The 21,929-nt window shown below is 33.7% G+C and overlaps 1 protein-coding gene across 1 annotated transcript in view; it reads left to right on the top strand.

The window, feature by feature from the left end:
• The window catches only part of EYS (eyes shut homolog), a 1,828,849-nt gene that overhangs the window by 515,800 nt on the left and 1,291,120 nt on the right, over positions 1 to 21,929 (top strand). Inside the window, 1 exon segment of the mRNA XM_047734324.1 lies at positions 18,317 to 18,423. Within this exon segment, the coding sequence (XP_047590280.1) occupies positions 18,317 to 18,423 (107 nt within the window).

The raw sequence follows: 21,929 nt of genomic DNA on the forward strand, positions 1-21,929 counted from the left end.
TGCCTAATAAACTCCTGCTTCATTATACAGAAAAAAAGTATTCATTTCTGAGACTAAGCATTATAGGAAAATGGGTTTCCATATTGTTATTCCACCTGATAGACTATTAAGAAATCTGCAAGTGTATAATTACCAAGAGTAATCTTGTTATTACCAATTGTTCATGACCTGAAAATAGGTTTGAAATTGCTAAAGGTACAATCAGAGATAATTTCTAACATTTATGTGTCTCACAACTTTAATAAATTTACATAATTTCACCAACTTCATGTGAGTTCTAATAACAATATTTCTGTTTATATAGTGAAAAGTATTAATATTTATTAAGAAATAGATTATTTCATTAGCCATCCATTAATTATGAGAATCCTCTGAGAGATCAAGGATAAAAAGACTCGGCATTAACCCAAGATAAGATTCCATGGTTTTAAAAATGCCCTGTTACCAATAAAAAACAGTGCTCTTAGCCCCTTTTTTTTTGTTGTTGTTATTGAGTTAATTCAACTGAGGCACTGTAACAAAAACTAAATGTAGCCAAAAAGTTTGTTTTGCACTAATACCATTAAATGGTATATATCTTTAAATATCCCAAAGAGCAAGTGAATTGATATTTAGGGTATTTGTCCTTATAGCAATGGCCCTGGGGGGAAATCTAGGAAAAGTTGGGATTGAAAACTAAACTATGTGACTTATATTCTTCTGTATATTGTCAAAATCATGAGTTTATTAGGCCAAGTACTAGTTCCAAAATGCTGCCAAAACTGTAAAAATGAATCACAATAAATCTGATTTTGCATCTTTTCATTTAAGTTTTTGCTTTCTCCGGTAAATAATTTTTTTAAAGATTTTAATTATTTATTAGAGGGAGTACAAGCTGGGGGAATGGCAGGCAGAGAGAGGAGGCAGGGGTGGAAGCAGGCCCCCCACCGAGCAGGGAGCCTGACGCAGGGCCTGATCCCAGGACCCCAAGACCACAACCCGAGCCAAAGGCAGAGGCCCAACCCACTGAGCCACCCAGGTGCCCCTTGGGTAAATAATTTTTAATAAGTATATCCTATGGTTTAATTTTCAAGAGTAAAATAAAAGGTTTAATCAGTACAAACCAATCAGCAGTTTATAATCTGTGAAGGAAATATTTTTAGTCAATTAAACATATCACAGTTGTGAGTTACTTTCAATTCATAAGAGAGTCCCTGTGACGATCTTATTGTGTCATTCCAAATTTTTCTTGCAGGCCCATTTGTTTCTACCTGTTGTATACATTACTGCCCATCAGTTATTAGACACCTGCAGGCTCAGTATGCGGAGACTTTTAGTTAGGGAGAACTAGGACTAGGACTTTTGGGGATTTATTCACGTAAGGAATTAAGTCTCAAATCAACCTGCTGCTTCCGTGTCTGGTGACTGGACTTTGTGGCCACATCTGTATGTGAACATCAAAATTAAGCAGCAACCTTTGTCTAATCTCACCTTGTTCCAGGATCTAGGTACTCAGCTTTCAGTTCAAGGCCCTAATATACAATTTTTCCAGACTCCTAATAGAATCTATAACTGTCCTAAACTATAATGCTATAGAAGGAATAGAGGGAATGTGAATTCCTGGTGTTATAGATAAACATACCAGCTTTAATCCTATTGGATCTGTGAGTGTTTGAACCAATAAATAGCATTTTTCTTTCATGTCTGAGTTTTAACTAATGGATAATAAAAACACATCCATCCAACAGGAATCAAAGTATTAAATTTAGCAGTGATAAGATGTATCTTTGTATAGAATCCATATGGGTATATCCAGTCTGCAGAGCCAGTGTAGTATGTATGTATGTATGTAGTATGTAGGTTGCTGCCTCCTACCAGTACTGTCAGACACAGTGATCAACTCTCCTGCAAACTGGACCTTTGGAAGATTAGCTCCACTCACTCTAAAATCTTTGAATGGAGGCTGTTTTCCATCCTAGTAACTCATTGCACATTTGTGAGGAGGTGTAATACAAAGGACAAAAAGGCCAAGAGTTTTAAGGCAAGGTTCCTCTAAGTGGAAATGAGGAGTGGAAGAGAAAATATATTTACTTTAATTGTAGGTCTCTACCTCATTTAAATCCGTCACTGGTGGAAGTATTGATTTTCTCCTAGGCCCTTAGATCACATTTCTTGGCCATCGACTCCCATCTGGGCTGTAAATGAAAGAGCTATAGTCTAGACTTGATATTAAATTAAAGGACCCTTTCCCTACCTTCCTGGCCAGACTGTATACTCCAGTATCACCAGAAGTACAGAAGCAGTACTCAGTGCCTTAATTCCCACTTTTCTACTTAAGAAGAAACCTAACATACCATGCTATACAGTGAGATCTTTATTTATAATAAATAGAGTTTTTTAAGAAAATTATTAATCAGGGGCGCCTGGGTGGCTCAGTGGGTTAAGCCGCTGCCTTCGGCTCAGGTCATGATCCCAGGTCCTGGGTTCGAGCCCCACATCGGGCTTTCTGCTCAGCAGGGAGCCTGCTTCCTCCTCTCTCTCTGCCTGCCTCTCTGCCTACTTGTGATTTCTCTGTCAAATAAATAAATAAAATCTTTAAAAAAAAAAAAAGAAAATTATTAATCATACACAAAGCCAAATACACATAAAAAGGAATTTGATACTGATCAAAAATATTCAGTAGAATAAACAGAAATTTTAGCCTCTAGAGTAATAATTAATGAATAGATTAATATTTCTACCATTAGTAAGTTTTTCTGAGGATTAAAAGTAATTTATGTATAATTTCAGAAAAATTATATTCTAAAATAAATGAAGTTCTTATTCTAAAACTTTTCTTGACATATATATATCATATATTTTCTATGTATATCATATATGATATATATTTGTGTGTGTGTGTGTCTATATATATATATATATATATATAAAATCACACAGTTGTATTTCTATATATTTCTGTGTACTAATAATGGGCTGACTTCCTGAATTCATTAATTCACTTAAAATAGTTTATGTAGTCCAACTTTGTAGGAAACATTGTTTTGTTGATGGGGAAACACCTAACAGCAGGACAGACAAGATCCTTGCTCTTAAGTAGCTAACTTTCCACTGGAAAAAAAAAAAAAAACAAATTAATAAAAGCAAGAAACACATACACACCCATCTATGTTTGTGTGTGTGTGTGTGTATACAATAATAATTTCTACAAGGCAAAATAAAGTAGGGTGATGTGAGAGAGTGACTGTATAGCCAGGGTAAACATCTTCAAGGAGTTTCCATTTATACCAAAATCTGAATGAGAAAGAGTTTACCCCATGAGAAGAACGTTCTAGGTTTAGCGGGCTGCTAGTACAAGACCCTCAGGAAAAAAAAAAAAAATGAGTTAGGTGTGTTAGGAATCTGAACAAGTATAATATGTCTGGAAACTAAGTGAACAAGAAAGAAGAGTATGAGTTGTAGGCTGAAAAGTTGTTAGGGACCACATCATAGAAAGCAATGAAGTATTTTATTTTATTTTATTTTATTTTTTATTTTTTTTATGAAGTATTTTATTTGCAGTGCTGCCAGAAGCTGTCAGACTGGATTTATATATCATAATTATACTCTATTTGAGAAAACATCACTCTGGATCTGAATGCAGACCATATCAAAGTGAGGGTGAATATTTACTATTATAGTTAAAATAATTAGTATTCTCACCGGGGAGAGAGATAATTATGATAGACTTGGACGTTTGTAATTGCAATAGAGATAAATAGACAGATTTGAGTTATTTTTAGAAGTAAAGTTGCCAGGACTTGCTGGTAAATTCAGTGAAAGTAAAGAGAAATAACACTTAGGTTTTGCAGTGTATCATAGTTAATAAGGAAGAATGAAGTTAAAGCTGCTGAGAGTTTTGTTTTGCCCACTTTGAATTTGAGGTGATTAATAGATATTCAGATGGTGGTGTCAACTGATAACTAATTGTTCAATCTTAGAGTTCCAGTTAGGACTGGAGATTTTGCTTGGGACTCTGTTATGTGGAAGTTGTGGAATGGTTGATGTTGTCTATAAATCAAATGATAGTTTTAACTTAAGTGAACTGGCAATGGTAGGTGGAAGAATGTATATTTAAATGTAAGAAAGAATAAATAAAAAGTGGTAGCAACAATCACTAGACAGGAGAAGATGGGAAAAACTAAGCATCTAGGCAAATCACAAAAGATAAGGGTAATGAAGAAATTGAAGAGACAGAGTAAAGAAAGTATAGAATATTGGAGATACTATGTATGATACAGGAATCTGGTTTTTAGGATTGCTTTTTGGTCACTGGATCATTCCTACTTTATGGTTTCTGTGAAGAGAAACCTGTCACAATCTGCTTTAGCCCACGGGAAGAAACAAATGAATAAACTGGGCTGAAGAAAATACCAAGAAAACAGATAAAGAGCTAGTGAAACATAGAAAAGGAAAACTAATTCGAATGTGTGTGTGTTTTAGTCAGAATTGAAATACAGACCTGGAAATATATAAGAAAAGAAAATTAAGATTATTTATAAATTAACATCTAAAACTTATTTTAAAATAAGATACAGAATTCTTGGGTCACCTGGGTGGCTCAGTGGGTTAAAGCCTCTGCCTTTGGCTCAGGTCATGACCCCAGGGTCCTGGGATCAAGCCCCGCATCAGGCTCTCTGCTCTGCGGGGAGCCTGCTTCCCTTCCTCTCTCTCTGCCTGCCTCTCTGCCTACTAGTGATCTCTGTCTATCAAATAAATAAATAAAATCTTCTTTAAAAAGATATAGAATTCTTGATTATTCAATTCAAATTCAAATTCAATTCAATTCAATTCAAAACTCACAAACTAGAAGGATGCACAGATACTATTTTGTTGAATGTATTCAAACTGCTTATGCTTAATAATTTATTTACTTGAACAAGTGGAGACTTTATCACTGCTCACTGAATCAAATTAGAAATCTCATTTAAATTCTATCTACATTTTGGCAATAAAGCTCTAAAGTCACATACATGCACACCTTAAATGCAGCTTATTGTTGTCAAATCATGTGGAACATAATCAGAAATTGGAAAGAGTCAATCATAAATTTTATTTCTGACAAACTTTATGATATTCATTATATCACTAGAATTTTAATGTTCTGTTAATGAATTGTCCTAAACAGGATTTGAAATGATTATCTGCCCTTTAGAAATACCCTACCATTGCCATTTATGTACATTCAACGTTTCATTCATTTAACAAATATTTTTTGAGCGCCAATATGTGTCAGTAGCTATTTCAAGTGCCAGAAATGCCAGGATGGAGATATATGTTTTTTTATAAACCTACAGTTTTAAGGATGGGACAGATACATAAGCAACTGCCTACAGAGGAAGGTGTGAATAATACAGAAGGTGGAAATGGCCTGTACCTGGAAAAACTAGGCAGAGGCTCCCTGAGATGACTTTTCATCAAAATTTTAAAAAGGAACCAGGCAAAATCACAGACGTTTTAAAAGTTGTTGGTATTGCTTGGAGAAGAGGTTGCATGAGAAAAAGGGCAGGATAAAAGAGATACTACCTAGAAGGTAGGCCAGGTGCAGGTTTTGATGTTTCTGTAGAGACTACACTGGGAGCTTTTTACTTTATTCTCTAAGTCAGTACTTCTCAGGCTAGAGCACTATACCCTAGGGGATGTATGTAAGGCTTTGTGAAAGTCTCAAGAGTAACTGCAGTATCATTTTGTCAAGTTTCCATACAAATTTATATGTACTATGCTATAGAACAATCTATATCTTAACAAGGATTAAATATGATTGTAAAATTCAAGATCTGCATGAATTTTAAAACTAAAGTGTCAAATTTGAGAAAAAGGAGGAGGAGGAGGAAGGGCAGGGGGAGGGGGAGGGGCAGGAGGAGGAGGAGAAGCAGCTGTCTTACTGCTAGGTATCCTGTCAAACACTTGGGATGTTCTGAGATGATAAATCCCCTTTCTTCATGAGTTAGGACTGCATTAATGATGAGATTCAAAATACGCATGAGGGGTGGGGATCAGTTGGAGGCTGAAATTCCATCGAATTTGTCTTTTGGTAATATAGATTGGTAGCAGTATAGCATTCAGTTTGATTAGAAGATAACTGGGATCAAACAGCTCAGAGACATATTTAGGAATCAACCTGAGGGAGAATGTGGTGTTCTAGTTCACTAAGTGTAGAAATGAGACAGACGCATGTTTCTCAGACTTCACAGAATGTGAGAATGCCAGGTTAAGAATATAAATTACTATTTTATAATAATAAAATTCTTCTACTATATCTTCTACTTCTAAAATATCTTCTACTATATTATAATAATAAAATCCTTCTACTCTTTGGGTACTCCAGGGTTGTAGGAATTCTCACACAGTGTCTTATCAGTCCCAAGACTTAAGACTAATAAGGCCAAGACAGCCTTCAGGTTTCCTGTAGTTTGACCGAAGTGTAGACAGTCTTCTTCCTGACTTCTTGCCTTTCTTCTCACTCCATTCCTCTACAGGACCCAAGTGGCTTCACCATAGAGGTTCCTCTTCTACCTTTTCTTAGAACACTTCACCCAAATTGCTTCCTGTCCTAAAGATTGAGAAAGTTTTCTTTTGTTAAAGGCCAATTAGCAAGCACATGTAGGTAATGATCATAGGTGATAGTTCTTAAAAACACTCTCATCCTTTGTGACTGTGTCGCCAAGTTCAGACTGAGTTCAGACCTCTTTTCTCGATTACAATAGCCTCGAATTAAGGTTTTCTTGCTTGTTTAACTTTGGTGAAACTTTTGCTTCAACAATAGGCTTTTCAGTTTCCACAAAATTATATCACCCTGTTCTGAATACCTGTGTAAACTTAGTTATTTGCTGAAGCATGAAGTTTTTTTTTTTTTAAGATTTTTATTTATTATTGGACAGAGAGATACAGAGCACAAGTAGGGAGAGCAGCAGGCAGAGGGAGAGGGAGAAGCAGACTTCCCACTGAGCAGAGAGCCCGATGCGGGACTCAATCCCAGGACCCTGGGATCATGACCTGAGCTGAAGGCAGCTGCCCAACCCACTGAGCCACCCAGGTGCCCCACATGGAGTTTTGATTTTATAGTGAAAGCAAGATACCAGCTCCCCCAGTATATATTAATATAATCTAAAACTATAATTTGTAGTCAACAGTTATCAAAAAATTGGACTGGAGGAAAAAACACCTTTTAGGGAAGAACTAAATTTACCTGTGCCTTAGTATCCCATAATCCATTTCTAAACATAATTAAGGAGAAACAGGTACTAAATTCCTATGGAATAATGTTTACTTGTTTGAAATTTAGTATGCATAAAAACAAGATTATGTTGATGGAAACTTTAAGAAACAGCTATATGAAACTCATCTTGTGTCACTTGCAAGGATGTCTTAGAAAGGTTACCTACATCCTCTTTAGGAGGACCCTCTCAGGACATTTCTTTCTGGCCTTAGATCAAGAGCAATTATTCTTGAATCAACAATGCACTGGTATGTAATGAGCATTGCTAATGATGTAACTTGCCAGGTTTCCTTCTGTACTGTGTGCTAGAAATACTAGGATCAAGTTAGGAGACCACCTAAAATCCTTAAGATATGGATTTTTAGTCATATTCTTGAATTCATTTTATAAACCCACAACATTAAGTTTCTGTATTCTACTTCACCTGCTGTCACACACAAATGAGTAGGCAGATAGCTAAATGGATTAGTGGTATGGTTATAGGGAACCTGAGCTGATTTGCTTTGGAACTCCTGCCTCAGCTTTTGGAATGAACTTTGAAAAGGCTCATTCACATTTTAGGGACTCAAAATCCTTGACAGGAGACATTACAATAGGCAACATTTTGATAAAGATATCCAGAACAGGAGATGAGGGGAAAGCCACATGTCTTTTGGTAATGAAATGAATTAGTCTATTGGCACAAATAACCAGAAATATATGGGGTGATTCTACAGAGTGAGAAATTCCATTAAAATGAATCAAGTATAAAGAATAAGAAGTCTGACAGCAGATTGCTTGGATTTGAATTGCAGCTGTCACTAAACAGATGAGAGACATAAGCAAGTTTATATTACCTCTATTTATCTAAATCCCACACCTTTAAAATAGAGATAAGAACAGTACCTGCCTACTAAGGTTTTTACAGGATTACAGAAGTAAGTAGATGTAAAGATAGTAAACACTGTGTAATTGTGACCACCTGGTTTGATCTGGAGATACATAAAGCATACCTAAAATAGGTAATTTTAGAGAACATTACTTCAAGTTCTTCTCTAAAAAATCCCTTGTTTCTAAAATCATAGCAAAAGAAAGATGCACAGAAATTCAATAAAACATTTTTTCACAGTTACAGGAAGTAGTCTTGTCTTTTTTTTTTCATAAAATGGAAATCATGCTTTGTTTTGGCACATAAGCTATTGGATCTATAACTGTGTTGACTAGAAATACCACCTTCAGATTCTCAAACAGTTAGGTGTTACAGATCTATAAAATTTGCAAGAGATTGATAAGGATATTTCACAATTCATCAGCTTTTAACTTTTCATAAAGGAATTTATTTTTCTTTGTATTTATTTTTCTCCTGTTAAATCCATATTTCTGCTGCTATGTGGTTTTTTATTTTTGTAGAAAACCACTATTATCTTATTAAAATATATTATTCAAGTAGAGGTACTGATTATAAATTTTCAAAATATGGTAAAATGTTTTTGTTTTTTTTTAGAATTAGATGCAAAATCTCTTTTGCATAATTGAATAATTCACAGATTGGTGTTATATGAAGCATGGCTGAAGACAACACTGAAAACTATATATAGCACAAGAGAAAATTGAGATTTAACTTCTGTGTTGTATTAATTATAAAAGTGAGAACCATGTATCTGAGCTTACTTAATGATAGTCACAGAACTAGTCATTTTTATAAACTTCACTTTAACCTTTCATATATGTATCCATTTAAATTCAGTTATTTCATGAGAGAGGAGATATTTTCACAAAATGTTATTGAAATGGTTACAATTTTTAAAAACAAGCAAAAAACAAATTTGAGCACTAAACATGGTAAATAAAAATCATCTTCAATAAAAACAACAGATTCTCTACTTTCAAGTCTGCTAAACAGAGACAAAAATGTTTAAATAGTTCCTTATTTTATTCTATTATGCCTTATTTGCTCATTCAAAAAATTTATGTGCTCTTTTGAATTTTGTGAATTTATTCTGCATGTTAATTAATTGGTTCTCCATTATGAAAGATGAATCTTCTCATTCTCTGAACCACCTTTTATCTCCAACTTTTTCTTGATAGGTGTTATTATTTTTAGTTCTTGTGTTCACACTTTCATTTCTAATCAAATTCAGGTGTCCCATCTTGACTTTTATTAAAGTTAACAATATTGGTGCTCTTACTCTTCTCTTTCCCATTTAACCCTTTCCACTTACGAAATTCCTTCACTTTTTTTTTTTGTGTTTGCATTATCATTGTTTGAATACATTATAACTGTCAGCTGTGCTTTGTTTAAATGTTGAGTTTAAAAGTTGAAAACAAATCACATTTATATTATTACGCATATATAAATATTCTTCACTGATGAAGTGGTGTTAGAATTACATCTGTTTTCTCAAGTTTCCTATGTTGCAATCCAAGTCCATTTGAAGGACAGTATTTCTAGCCTTGAGATCTAATAGTTTATTTTACACTAAATCAGTTTAGCTCAGATCAAATTTAATTGATTTAGACAATCGCATTTTTTTAAGATTTTTTTATTTATTCATTTGACAGACAGAGAGAGAGAGAGGCAGGAAGAGAGAGGAGGAAGCAGGCTCACTGCTGAGTAGGCAGAGAGGCAGGAAGAGAGAGTAGGAAGCAGGCTCACTGCTGAGCAGAGAGCCCGATGTGGAGCTGGATCCCAGGACCCTGAGATCATCACCTGAGCTGAAGGCAGAGGCTTAACCCACTGAGCCACCCAGGTGCCCCAAGACAATCACATTCTTTATACACTTTTATCTTTCTGCTCAAACTTCTCATCGACTTCTTTATCTGTATTTAAAGAATTAGTTTCTTCTTATTTAAGTTTTACATGTAGTATACAGCTTTATGTCCACTTTATATGTAGAATGGATCCACAAAACTACCCTTGAAAAAAGTTTCTTCAACATTCATTAATTCAGACAGTGATTCTTCCCAGCCTTTATCATAGGATAACTTAACACTGTATTCCTGAATTAAACGAATATTTTCGTATACCATTTCTCTTTTTTCCCTAGGAGCATTTTTTTTTAGCATTTATTTATTTGAGAGAGAGAAGGGGAGAGGAGAGAGAGAAAGCATGCAGAGGGACACAGGGAGAGGAAGGAGAGAAGCAGACTCCCCACTGAGTGCAGAGCCCAACACAGCTGGATCCCATCACCCTGAGATCATGCATGACCTGAGTGAAATCAAGAGGGGATTGTTTAACTGGCTAAGCCCCAGGTGCCCCATTCCTAGAAGCACATCCTAAAGTAATTTCTTGAGAATATTTGAGAAAGAGGATTACTTTATTATTTCGTTACTCCAAGTAATTTTTTTCCAAAAATACTTCAAGTTTTCCTTTTATCCTTGATGTTCTGAGATTTTGAAGTAATGAAAGGAGATGTAGATCTTTTATTCATACATATATTAGGCTCCTGAATAATAACTTATGTCTTATTTTTCTTTAAATAAGACTTACACTCCTATTATTTTGCTGAACTATTTTAAATTATCAATATGACTCCTGCTAAAGGGTATAATGCAGAACATGACAATAACATGCAAAACAATTGCAGTAAATAGATTTGCACATAAAGAAGTTTTCTCTGCAAATAAAATTTACTAGTATGTGTTATATTTACCTATATACCTCCATTTCCTAATTAGCAGACATAGAATAATTAATCCAAAAGGAATCCTAAAGAGAATTCAGTAAACTACTCAGTAAACTATTGCTGAAGATATGAATTATTTTATCACTGATAACATTTTAATTGGAGAAGGATTTGGTGTCTTGAGGTGTTTAATTTGAGATAACGATATGACCAGAGTTAGGTTTGAAACATGTACTAGGAATTGAGTCAGAAGTGAGAATCAGGATGTAGGGAACATGTTTATAGGAGTATGAAAAGCCTTAAAATCAAAGGACACAGAAAGGAAAAACAGGAGAAATAGTCAATCCTTGGGAAAATCCAATAGGATAGATGGAGAAAGAGAAAGAGCAATATATGTCAATGGGGGTAGAAGGGGAGACCTAGAAATATGATTAAAACCCAACTTCATATTATGCAACAAAGGCCAATGATTTGGTAACAAAGTTAACTGTTATGGGATTACTTAGTGTTTTCAGTTGGTCCTAGTGAATTGACTAGTATTTGTAATTTCTATCAATCTGTCTTAGAATTCTGAGACTTTGTTTAGTCATCTAATATCTGCCATTAAGCCCTGTTAGAAAACTTATCATTTCAGTTATTTGCATTTTCCAGTATAGAATTTATTTTTAATTATTTATTTTATAGTTCCTCTCTATTGGAATTTCATACTTCCTGTGTACTTTTCACCAAATTTTAATTTAATTTTTAAATACAGTTTTCTTTAATTCTTTGAACATATTTATAACACCTGTTTTGAAGATTTTGTCTGCTAAACTAAGATTGGAGCCCCTCTAATCACAAGACTGTCAGACTGGATTTTTAAAAAAAAAGCAACATTAGATTATGTGCTCATATTCAAAGACACAAATAGGCTAAAACTTAAATGATGTTTAAAAGATATCATATGAAGAGTAAACATAAGTGAGCTAGAGGAGCTTTCTTAATATTCCACAAATACACTTTAAGACAAGAAATACTTCAAGAGACAAATAGCAAAAATTCATCATGGCAGAGGATCAATACATCAGAAAGATATAACAACCATAAATATATACATATCTATCAACAGAACTCCAGTATGCACTAACCAAAAATGAAATATTCAAAAGGTAAACACATTAATTAACAAATATAGTTGGAGATTTCAGTAACTTCATCACAATAATAGAGCAACTAGATGAAAAATCAGCTAATATATTGACGAGTTAACATCAACCAGCAGGTCTAACTGGCATTTGTAGAAAACTCCATCTAGCTACAGCAGAATGGCAGACTATGTATTATTTTTAAACACATAGAACGTTCTCCAACGGACAATATATTAGGTTTAAAAAGACCACAATAGAATTAATTAAAACTCAACCCCAGAAAGATATTGGGAAATTAAACTACATATAAGTAACACAAAGAAATATGATAGAAGATATTTGAAAATTTTTTTTAATGGAATGGAAATGAATACAGAAAATCAAAATGTATGTTAAAGAAGTGCTTAGATATAAGTTTATGGGTTTCGATGCTTATATTAGAAAAAAGTACCTAAAGTAAGTAATCTAAACTTGCACTTCAAAAGCTTGAAAAGAAAAGCAATTAAATCCAAAGTAAGCTAAAGAGGAAAACAACAAAGATTGAATTAGAAATCAATAAAATAGAAAACAGAAAATAGGAGGAATCAACCACACAAAAATCTGTTTTTTTTTTTAAAGATTACAAATTGATAAATCTTTAGTTTGACTAAGAAAACAGAGAGACACACACACACACACACTTTGTCAATACCAGGAATAGAAGAGGGGGCATCATTACAACACTACAGAAATTTTAAAACTTCATAGGAATTATTAAGAACAACTACATGCCAACAAACCAGAAAACATAGAGAGACTATAAAAATTCCTAGAAAGGCACAAAACACAAAACTTAATTAGAAATTTAAAAAAATGAACAAATAACAAGTAACAAAATTGAGTTATAATTGAATAATTTACCCTGAAGAAAAACATTGGCCGGATGGTTGCACCAGTGAATTCTGTCAAATATTTAAGCAATTAATAATGTCAACTATACACAACTCTTTCTTTTTTTTTTAATATTTATTATTGAACTATAGTTGACATAGAGTGTTATATTAGTTTCAGGTACACAACAGGGATTTGACAGTTCTATAAGTTATACAGTGCTAACTTTGAAAAGTATAGTTACCATCTGTCACCATTCAAAATTATCACAATATTATTGATTATGTTCCCTATACTATACTTTTCATCTTTGTGACTTCTTTATTTTATAACTGGAAGTTTGTACCTTTTAATCCCCTTTACCTATTTCATTCCCTGTCTCCCTCCCCTCTGGCAACCACCACTTTGTCTCTGTATTTATGAGTCTGTTTCTGGTTATTTGTTTGTTTGTTCATTCTTTTGTTTTAATTCCACATATAAATGATGTTTCGGAAAAGAAATACTATTTTTTGTCTGACTTATTTCCCTTAGCGTAATATACTCTAGGTCCATTCATGTAGTTCCAAATGACAATATCTCATCATATTTTATGGCTGTGTAATATTTCATGATAGATCTATAGAAGATAGATAGATAGATAGATAGATAGATAGATACTACATCTGTATTCACTCATCTATCAGTGGACATTTGGTTGCATCCATATCTTGATTATTATAAATAATGCTCCAATAAACATAAGGGTGCATATATCTTTTGGAATTAACATTCTCTCTTTTTTTGGGGGTAAATGCTTAGTAGTAGAATTCCTGAACAATATGTTTTGGTTTCTTTTTTAATTTTTGAGGAAACTCCATACTGTTTCCTGCAATGTCGCACCAATTTACAGTCCCACCAACAGTACGCAAGAATTCTTTTCTCTATGTCCTCTGTACAGTTCTTTCTATAAGGAAAAGAATATTGAAGACTTTCTGAGAAATTCAGTGAGGTCACTATTATCCAGAATGCAAAACCAGGCAAAGACAGCAAAAGAAAGTATAAACAAATATCCCTAACTTCAAAGGCTGGTGGTTATGACCTTCTTTGCCCCTGAAAATAGAAGACATGAAATATAGATTAGCATTAATGATTTATTAACATTAGTGATATTTGCTACAGATAACTGAAAACTCTTCTTAGTTTTTTCCCCGATTGCTTTATGTGTAAAATTGAAATATAAATATTTAATAACAATGTCAAAAACAAATTGTTGTGCATACCGGTAATGGAGTTATTCACTGTGGGTATTAGAAATATACTCAGTGTGGTTTAACAAGAAAATTATTTAATTTAGAGTTTATTAAAGAACATTACAAGTGTGACCTATAGGAGCTTCTAGAACCAGATGTGGAAAATTGGCATATAAGATGGAGTCTAGACAGTAGATAAGGAAACATCATATATTATCACAACGTCAGTAGGGATGGATGGCAGTGACACTAAGTAACACTGAAGCAGTGTTGTCAGTAGGGCCATGGAAAACTGTTATGGTTGTCCTGATATTACCAGCTGCAAAACAAATGAGTTCTCCATCCCTGTTTCTTGTCATCACCAGCTTGCTTTCAAATCCTGTGGTGGGTCCATGATATATTAGCCAGCTTTTGGTTGCATATCCACATTTTGGGGTACCTGCGACTGAGAAAGATATAACTTGGATTTTCACCTATCATGAGAGATGGTCTTTAACTTTTATTAAAGAATTATTAAGCAGTTAATTATCCATATGGCAAAAGGGAGTTCGGAGGATGAATAGTGCAAGGAAATAAGAGACAAATTCCACTATGTATTCTTTCCTTAAATAATTTTGCAAAAAAAAAAACCTACCTTTTTCTACTTAGAAATTATTTAAAGTAATTTGGGAATATGAAAATAAATTCAGTTTATAGTAATTGTTGAAGGAGATCATTGAGAGAATGTGGCTGCTTGTTGACCCTCATGTTATATGGGGGTATTTGGAGGCTCCTTACCGCTGCCTCTGTCCTTAGAATACATATATAAATACATGTTGCCCACTACTGTCACACTGGGAGCTGTTTTAAGGATCTAAACTTGAAAGAGGAAGATGTTGTTAAGATTATCTGGATTGAATACATGGCTGAACCAAGTTATAGACTATAAATAAAGTTAAGATTCTGGCAAGTAAATGTAGAAATCTCCTGTTTTTTTGGCAGCCCAAGGCAGGCCTTGTAGAAAAGTTCCCTTATTATTAAACTTACCACCTACCAATTTGGGGTGCTCAACCTCTTTCTTCTGTCTTTCCTTGCCCTCCATGTACAAGGGCCAATTTGCAAGCCAACAGTAACTTAAAGAAACAAGGAGCTGAGAAGGTCTTAGTTACGGTTTTTGTTTTGTTTTTAAAGAACTGCAGAAAGGATTCAAATATATATAATGGACTGTTTTTCAAGGAGAGGCATCAAAGAAAGTCAGTTTGGTTAACATTGTATAATTATATATAAATAGTCATGTATGTATTCAATTTTAAGGAAGTAATGTAAATTTTGAATTCTAGGTGCATGGAGATGAGAATAAAGCCATAGTTGTAGTCACATCAGAACAAAAACAGAAAGAGTAATGGATGGCATTAGGCAATGTGTCGAATTTTTGCAGACAAGTTGAAAATCTCATGTACACTGAACATCATCTTGGACTTAGTTGCAAGTTGTATCAGTGACACATTTATAATGAAGTGAATCCTTTGCTTGTTTCTAAATAATAACTGTGAGACCAAGGTGGATGAGGGCCGTAGTGATGCCTGTGCAAAAGGGGTTACTTGTGTTGATCTTTACAGCACCTTTAGCTGCCTGTGTCAGAACGGATTTCAAGGCAGGCACACACGCTAACCAAAACTAAAACCTGAAGGTTAATTTGAGGTAGAAGTAACTCCTTATTTTTAGAAGATACAATTCATCTAGTAAACATGCATATTAATTCTTTTCCCAGGAGAACATTTGAATATATAGTATCTGCTTGGGTTATTTTACTACATCTTCACATAATCACAGAAACAGATATATTTAGTGTTGAATGAATACTTTGCTTTTGTAAATAAACTGTTTTTTTTTTTTTAGGTTTATCAACTCTAAGTTCATTACACTTATATTTATTATTTTTTAAGATTATTTATTTGAGAGAAAGAGCATGCACATGTGAGTGGGGGAGGGGCAGAAGGAGAGGGAGAGAGAATCTTAGGCAGGTTCCATGCTGAGCACGGAGGTGGCCACTGTGGGGCTGGATCTCACAACCCTAAGATCACAACCTGAGCCTAAACCAAGAGTCTGGCGCTTAACTGATGGTGCCTCCCAGAGGCCCCCCCATCACACTCATATTTAAAACTCCTAATATTTCTTTTTATACCATATTTCATTCTGTTACTCTGGTAACTCCTACTATAGCCCTTGTCAATATATATCCATTATTTTGATAAAGAGCTGTTTATGTTTTTAAATATTACAGTTTTTTTACATTAGGAGGACACTCTAATAATAGACCTTTGTTTTCCAAGATTGGAAAAAGTATTCAGACTCTCAGTACTTTATATGCAAGCAAATACTATCAAACTGCCATCATTATAAGCGAAAATGTTATCCAAAATCTATCTTCCCAAAAGTGTTCCTAATTCTACTTCTATGTGAATGATTGTTTCAAAAACAAAGCACTGCATAACCTTTAAGCAATGAGAAAGTCTTACTTGTTTTGAAAACCACAATGAAACAACTTTTTTTTCCCTATTATATCTGAGAAACTGGTTTTTTGCGGTTAACCTTAAGAATGACCATCTTCAGATCTGTGTGGTCACTTATTAAAACTTAATGTACTGTTTATCATAAACAAAAACTCAAGATTATTTCTTAAAATTGTATGACACAGAGCAAAAACAAGGTCTTTTGAAGAAGTGAATTTTGGCACTAACTATAAGGAATAAGCTAAGGTTTTTAAATGTGCCATTTTTCTTCTCACAAAGTTGATTCATAAGGAAAATTACCAAAAAATAATTTTAAGGTTTAAGCAAAGTATTTATTCACTCATTATTATTTTTAATTTTCATTTTTTCCTGGGTTATTTTTTCCTGGGTTAACTTGATATTCTAATACCACATTTTCACTTAATATTTTGTTAGTTATCATAATAATACAAATAGGTTTTCTATTTAGTTAGGTATGCTCTTTTCTATTTAGTGATCTATTATCTTAATTTTCCTCCAGCCCAGATTCATTTCACCATTTTTTTTAAAGATTTTATTTATTTATTTGACAGAGAGAGATCACAAGTAGATGGAGAGGCAGGCAGAGAGAGAGGAAGGGAAGCAGGCTCCCTGCTGAGCAGAGAGCCCGATGCAGGACTCGATCCCAGGACCCTGAGATCATGATCTAAGCCGAAGGCAGTGGCTTAACCCACTGAGCCACCCAGGCGCCCTCATTTCACCATTTTAGAGAAAAACATTTAAGATTAGAAAGATTTCCATTCTTCTAACTTGCTAATACCATGTGTTATGTGTCAAAGCCAATTTTTCTGTTCTTATTAAAAGTTGGCCAAAAAAAATTAGCTATCAAAAAAGTTAAAAATCAATTCAGAATCAACTTAGGCAAATTAACAAACAATCCAAGTGACAGAAAATGAAAGTCAGATTTAGAAACACAGCTCTAAGTGGAACATTCATGGGAAATCTGCACTGCAGAACTAGTTAAAATGTTAAGGGGTCCCTGGCTGGCTTATTCCATAGAACATACAACTTTTGATCTTGAGGTTGTGAGTTTGAGTCCCACCTTAGGCATAGAGATTACTTAAAAGAAAGAAAAAAAAAGAAAAAAGAAAATGTTAAAACTATATAGTAAATGAATACTTCCGATTTATTTTCTTTCCATATAGACCTGCTTTGTGAAATTAATAAAAAGAAATGTGACTCATCACCCTGCCTCCATAACACTACATCTACAGAGTTCATGGATAAATTCAAATACTTGTTCCCCCCTGGCTTTATTGGTAAGTAACGTTTGACAACTGTGCCATTTAAAAACATTTAGCCCTGGAAGACATACATCAGGATGCTGTTGATTCACTAGTACTTCCTTTTTGGTCTTTTTTATTTTCCTTAAATTAACATTTGATTTGTATCCCAGTAACTTGAAACATCTATTCTGTCTCTAGAATCCAAAGCAGAAGATAAATTATTTCACATCTAAGCAGACTTTAAATGCCTACCAATTCAAGGGAGATTAGTCTGCATTTAGTAATTCCAAGAGAAGTTGTTGCAGTTTGTAGTAAGGTGAAATGAATGGATTCTGACACTAATATGTGAGGCATTTTTTATCTGAGGAATTTAGTCTCAGATATCACCTGAAATGGATTAAAAGATTTGGGGAAATTTAAGAATTATAACCTGACACCTGGTTGCCTTATTAAAACTTAAAACCTTTTTATTATTTTTTCAAAGTTTCAAGATATAAAATAAACACAGATTTGTGTTCTTCACATCCATGCAAGAATGGCGCTACCTGCATTGACCAACCTGGTAATTACTTCTGCCATTGTGTGGCTCCATTTAAAGGTAATGAACACCAAGAGAAAAGGTAAAGCAAACATAATTAATTTTAAAAAGCATTTCTGTCTCTTATCTGAACTCATTTCAGTCTTCCAACAACATTATTAGTCCTTCATTTTCTTAAAGTCCACTTCTAAAGTGACCAACCAATTATCCCTTAGGCAGAAACTAGAGTGAAATGAGCTTTGTTTATACATTCACTGAAATAGATGAGTTTCTTACCTTTCTATTGGAAAGGCCACTGATGCAACCAAATGATAAAATGAAAAGTAATGAATTTATTGCCAGTCTATCATATTATATTTAAATATTTTTTTCCTGTTCTTTCAGTTTCTCAAGAAATTGTCAGGTTTTTTCTTTCTTTCTTTCCTTTTACTAAACTAATCATTATTTATAAATTATTGTGTTGACTAATATATGAAAAGTAAATCTGGATGCTTCCTTGGATTTAGTATCTTTTCCTAAGCTATGAATTTGAAAACTAAATTAGCTAGTGTTCTCCAAAGAAACAGAACCAATGGGAGATATTTCTATGTATCTATACCTATCTGTGTATTATGGCAATTCATTATGAGGAATTGGCTCAGACAATTATGGAAGTTGAGAAGTTTCATGATCTGTCTGCAAGCCAGAGACCTAGGAAAGCCAGTGGTGTAATTTTAGTCTTGAATTCAAAGGCATTAGAACCAGGGGAGAAGAAGGTATAAATCCCAGTCCAAAAAGAAATAAAAAACAGCATCTCAACTCAGCAGGTAAGCAGAAAAGGAGCAAGTCCTCCCTTTGTTTAGTTTTTGTGCTACTCAAGTCCGCAACAGATTGGCTGATCCCTGCCCAGTTTGGGAATAGCAGTCTATTTTACTGAGTCTACTAATCCAAATGCTTGTATCTTCAGGAAACACCCTCACAGACACACTGGAAATACTGGCTAATCTGGGCACTCTTTGGCACAGTCAGGTTGCCACATAAAAATAACCATCACAATGTTCAACTAAATACAATCAATTTAGATATTTTCAAATGTTGTACCTAATTTTCTTAGATTTCCCTATTAATGAAAAAACATAACTGCTGACAAATTTCAAATATTTTATATCTATATAAGCTCATGAAATTATAGTTCTCTTAATAGTTAACTAGATATAAGAATACACTTACCTCATGGATCTGAATATAGATTTAACGAAGTAAGTCATAGGAATACTATATCACCTGCCAGAAATTAATCATCATCAAGTATTTAATTATAATTTTAAATAATATTCTGACATATATATGTAAAAACCATTAAATATGCACATATGCACTGTTTTCTAATGTTTGGTTAGGTAAGACTTAGTATATATTTATTTAATTATACATCTTTAAAGGTACATAGATAATTATTTAAGCAATTCTAGTAATGTAAAAAAAAAAAAGATTTCATTTTAAAAATAATAAGTTTGACCAGCACCTAGATCTTAGTTTCTCATATCATTCTCCAATAAAAGGATCTCTTTAGAGATCTAGCTGATTCTAGGACTAAAATGCAGAATGTAAAAGTGAGTGTGGAGAGTCTTGTAATGCCAGAAAGCAATGAGTACTCAAAAAACAAAACCATGAGACTATGTAAAAGGGACACATGAGCCAACTGCCAAAGCTAGAATAATTTGAGCAAGAAAATAGTTTACCCAAAATATGAAATAAATACACATGAATCCATACAGAGAAAAATAAATGATTGATAAATACGTGAGTCAGAATAATAGATACATATTTTATACAGTATAATTCCAAATAATTTATGAGATACTTTACACTCAAGGAGATAGAACATAACTTCTTACCTCTTGAGTTTGGGCTGCACCTAGTGACTGTATTCCAAAGTGCACAGGATGGAAATGGGGGTTGGGGGAAAGTAACATTACCATGGAGAAATCTGACAAACACTACCTAAGTCAAATGACCAATGTTCACATCAACAGTACTTAATCATGTTAATAGCATAGACATACGATATGAAGTAATGAGAATGACACTTTATCATAAGGATTTTTTTCTTAAAAACACATTATCCCAGTCTAATCATGATAAAATCATCAAACAAATCCATTCTAAAAATACCTGACTAGTACTTCTTAAAACTATCAAGGTCATCAAAAACAAGGAAAGTCTGTGCAAAAGTTTTTTAGTTTAATACAGTCATAATTAATTATTTTTGCTATTGTCATCCTTGCCAGAGGAGATAGGTCCAAAAAACTATTCCTAAGGCTGATGTTTAAGAGTTTACTATTTTTTTTAAGAATTTTATGGTTTCAGGTTTTATGTTTAGGCCTTTAATTAATTTTGAATTTGCTTCTATATATCGTTTAAGAAAGTGGCCCAGTTTAATGATTTTGCTTGTAACTGGTCAGTTTTCCTGAAGGAACTCATCAATAAATTGAAAAGGCAACCTATGAGTTGGGAGAAGACATTTGCAAATGATATATCTGATAAGGAGTTAATATCCAAAATATATAAAGAACTCATACAACTCAATACCAAAAAAACAAAAAGTGCAGTTAAAAAATGGGCAGAGGACCTGAATAGCTAGACACTTTTCCAAGGAAGCATACATATTGGCCAACAGACCCATGAAAAGATGCTTAATATCACTAATCATCAGGGAAAAACAAATCAAAACCACAATGAAATGAATGAATGAAATGAAATGAAATCACTCCTATCTGTCGGATTAGCTAGTATCAAACAGTTAAGAAATAACAATGTTGGCAAGGAGGAGGTGAAAAGTGAGCCCTCATGCACTGTTGGTGGGAATATAAACCAGTACATCCTCTATGGAATATAGTATGAAAACTCCTCAAAAAGTTAAAAATAAAACTACCATATGATCCATCAATTCTACTTCTGGATATTTGTCCAAAGAAAACAAAAACACCTAGCAAAGAGATATATGCACCCCTATGTTCATTGCAGTATTACTTAATTATAGCTAAGATATGGAAGCATCATAAGTATCCATCAATAAATGAATGGATAAAGATGTGGTATACAGCTGAAAGCATATAATACTGTAGTAACTCTGGTGACAGATAGTCACTATATTTATTGAGGTGAGTATTTCATAATGTATATGAATGTTGAATCACTATTTTGTATGCCTGAAACTAATATAATATCGTATGTCAACTATACTTCTACCAAAAAACAAAACACAAGAAAGTCTGAGAAATTTTCCAAACCAGAGGAGACTAAAGAAACATGAGTACTAATATTACGTTTGTGGTATCCTGGACTAGATCCTGGGGAAGAAAACAACATTAGTTTAAGACTAAGAAAATCCTGGGGCACCTGACTCCTTTGTCAAGTATCCAGCTCTTGATTTTGGCTCAGGTCATGATCTCAGGGTCATGAGATAGAGCCCCATGTCAGGTTCCATGCTCAGTTTAGTGAGGAGTCAGTTTGAGATTTTGTCCCTCTTCCTCTGCCCCTCCCTCTGTTCTCTCTCTCTCAAAATAAATTAATAAACTAAAAAC

The sequence above is a fragment of the Lutra lutra genome, chromosome 6, assembly GCF_902655055.1.
Source record: "Lutra lutra chromosome 6, mLutLut1.2, whole genome shotgun sequence".
NCBI lineage: Eukaryota > Metazoa > Chordata > Mammalia > Carnivora > Mustelidae > Lutra > Lutra lutra.